This window comes from Nicotiana tabacum, chromosome 11, assembly GCF_000715075.1.
Source record: "Nicotiana tabacum cultivar K326 chromosome 11, ASM71507v2, whole genome shotgun sequence".
Taxonomy (NCBI): domain Eukaryota; kingdom Viridiplantae; phylum Streptophyta; class Magnoliopsida; order Solanales; family Solanaceae; genus Nicotiana; species Nicotiana tabacum.
The window spans coordinates 42,513,684-42,516,850 of NC_134090.1; the positions used below are offsets into that span (position 1 = coordinate 42,513,684).

General features: G+C 38.6%; 1 protein-coding gene across 1 annotated transcript; it reads left to right on the forward strand.

Moving 5' to 3' along the window:
• The first annotated feature begins 273 nt into the window (after window positions 1-273).
• On the forward strand, window positions 274-1,527 carry LOC107830233 (uncharacterized). Its single transcript, XM_016657738.2, has one exon. It carries the CDS (start codon window positions 274-276, stop codon window positions 1,525-1,527), a length of 1,254 nt encoding a protein of 417 aa, XP_016513224.1.
• Window positions 1,528-3,167: the final 1,640 nt, after the last annotated feature.

A 3,167-nucleotide genomic window follows, 5' to 3' on the forward strand; every position in this document is an offset into this window, starting at 1 on the left:
CAAGTAGGGAGATTTGTCTCCAAGGCTAATTGAACAAGTAAAATCTGCAGCAAAGGGAAAAAAGAAACAGTCAAAAGAGACTTCTACTGTCCCAATTAGTGGAGTACAAACAAGGAGAACACTGTCCAAATCCCAAAACATTTAATTGATGCCATTATATGGAATGTCAGGTCAGTAAACACAATGCAAGCATTTGAAAGGCTGATTACAATGCACATAAAACATCATTTTGAGTTCATAGGAATCCTTGAGCCTATGCAATAGTCTCACAAAATGGAGAGGTATAGAGCAAGAATTGGTTTGGCACAGGCTGTGGTGAATGTATCAAACAAGATTTGGGCTTTTATTGATGATATTTTTGAGGTTACTATTTTATATATCATGACTCAACAGCTGACTTTGAGATTAATGCACTCTGAAACACATGTTGAGCTCATCCTTACACTAGTCTATGCCAAATGTGATCGCACTGAAAGAATAGAACTATGGGATACGTTGTATGCAATGGCATCAAATATAACGGTACCTTGGCTAGTTGGAGGCGACTTTAATATGATATGGGATGAGGAAGAGAAATACGGGGGCTTGCCAGTTTCTCTCATTGAAGTAGATGACTTCAGACACTGCATCAATACCTGCAATTTGACAGACTTGGGTTTTAAAGGAAGCATTTTTACATGGTGGAATGGAAGATCAGAGGAGGACTATATTTTTAAAAGATTGGACAGATGTTTTGGCAATAATGAATTGCAACAGGCATTTCTTGGATTGGAGATAACTCACCTATCCAAAATTGGGTCTGATCATTGCCCAATGCTGCTGAAATGTGATATAGAAACTCCTCCAATTAAGAAGTCATTCAGATTTCTTAACTTCTGGACAAAGCATGAAACATTCAAAGATGTAGTAAAGGAGAATTGGAATGCTGATTTTAGTGCTAACTCTTTCTGCATTTTTAACTACAAGTTAAAGAAGTTTAAACAAGCACTATCTACCTGGAGCAGAGCTACATGTGGGGATATATTCCAGAAGATTGCAAGCCTTGAGGAGGTGGTCTTGGTTCATGAAAGACAATTTGAAGTCAATCCTACACAGATGAATAGACAAAGATTAAAACAGGTCCAAGCTGAAATGATTAAATATCTTGCATTAGAAGAAGAATTCTGGAGACAAAAAGCTAGCATGTCATGGTTCAAAGATGGCGATAGAAACACTAAATTCTTCCACACTCAAGTTAATGGGATAAGGAAGAGACTGAAATTATCAAGGATCCAAAATAGCCTTGGTAACTGGATCGAAGAAGATCACTTAATAGCAGAAGAAGCAATAAAGTTCTACAAGGATCAATTTACTGAGACTGCAGTTCCAAATGATTTTGACATTCTAAATCATGTACCTTCAATGCTAGATAGTGATCAACATGAAAGATTGATGGCCTTGCCTTCCAATGAAGAAGTGAAGAAAGCAGTTATGGGGTTGAATGGGGACTCAGTTGGTGGACCAGATGGATTCACTGGAGCCTTTTAACAAACATGCTGGGAAATTATTGAAGAAGATGTAGTCCGCATGGTCAAGGCATTCTTTTGCGGTCAGCATTTGCCAAAGAGTGTGACGCATACAAACCTGGTTTTATTACCAAACAAAAAAGAAGTTACGACCTTTGCGGACATGAGACCAATCAGTCTTAGCAACTTTGTTAACAAGATTTTCTCTAGGGTTATTCATGAGAGGTTGGTTGAATTATTACCAAACATAATCTCGGAGGAACAGGCAGGTTTTGTGAAGGGCAGAAGCATAGTTGAGAACGTGCTGTTAACTCAAGAAATTATTACGGATATGAGGTTGAGAACAAAAGCAGGTCCAAACGTTGTGATTAAGCTTGATATGACAAAAGCTTACGATAGGCTATCATGGCTATTCCTGACAAAAATACTAAGGAAAATGGGATTTCCCAAAGCTTTTATTGGCTTGATCTTTGATTTAATCGGGAATAATTAGTACTACGTTCTTATAAATGGTCAGCCTAATGGTTTTTTCACATCATCGAGGGGAGTTAACCAGGGTGACCCTTTGTCACCAACTCTATTCATTCTGGCAGCAGAAGAACTTTCTCGGGGATTGAATTCACTACACACTAACCTGTATTTCTGTGGTTTTGGAATGCCAAAATGGAGCCCAAAAATAAATCATCTATCATACGCTGATGATACGATCATTTTCTACTCATCTGATGAAACTTCATTGAGACTTGTCATGGAGGTTTTGAAAGCTTATGAATCATCATCTGGTTAACTGGTGAACAAATCCAAATCAGCCATATACATGCATCATTTAACTGATAATGAGGTGATTAACAAGGTGGAAAGGATTACAGGTATACCAAGACAATGTTTCCCTATGACCTATCTTGGTTGTCCTATTTTTTATGCAAGAAGAAGGGGAGAGACTATTACCAGGGATTAATCACCAAGGTTATGGACAAATTGCAGTCATGGAAAGGCAAACTCCTATCTGTAGGAGGCAGAGTGGTTTTGATCGCAAATGTCCTGCAGAGTATCCCAATTCATATGTTGTCAACAGTGAATCCACCAAGTTATGTGATCAACAAATTACATAGAATTTTTGCCAAGTTTTTCTGGAGCAGCAATGTGGGAGGCAGCACTAGACATTGGGCATCTTGGACTAACCTTTGTATGCCTTATGAGGAGGGAGACATAGGTTTCAGGTCCCTACATGATGTATCCAAGGCACTGTTCTGCAAATTGTGGTGAAATTTCAGGGCAAAGCCCAATTTGTGGAGTGCATTTATTAGTCAAAAGTACTACAAGAAACTAAATGCAGTAATTGTACCTTGGAAGGGTGGATCCCACGCGTGGAGAAAAATGCTAGAATGTAGGGACTTGATTGAGCATCAAATCTACTGGAAACTGAGAATGGGATCAGCTCTATTCTGGTTCGACAATTGGACTGAGATGGGAGCCTTATATTTTCAAGTATCGGCAGATTTTGGTATCGATGAGGATATTCATAATGTCAATGATATGGTTGAAAATGGTATATGGAATGTGGATAAAATATTTGAGAGCCTACTTGAAGGTTTGGCACACCACATTGTGCAGAATATTAGACCACCAACTGAAAGTTCACAGTTAGATACTCCTTTCTGG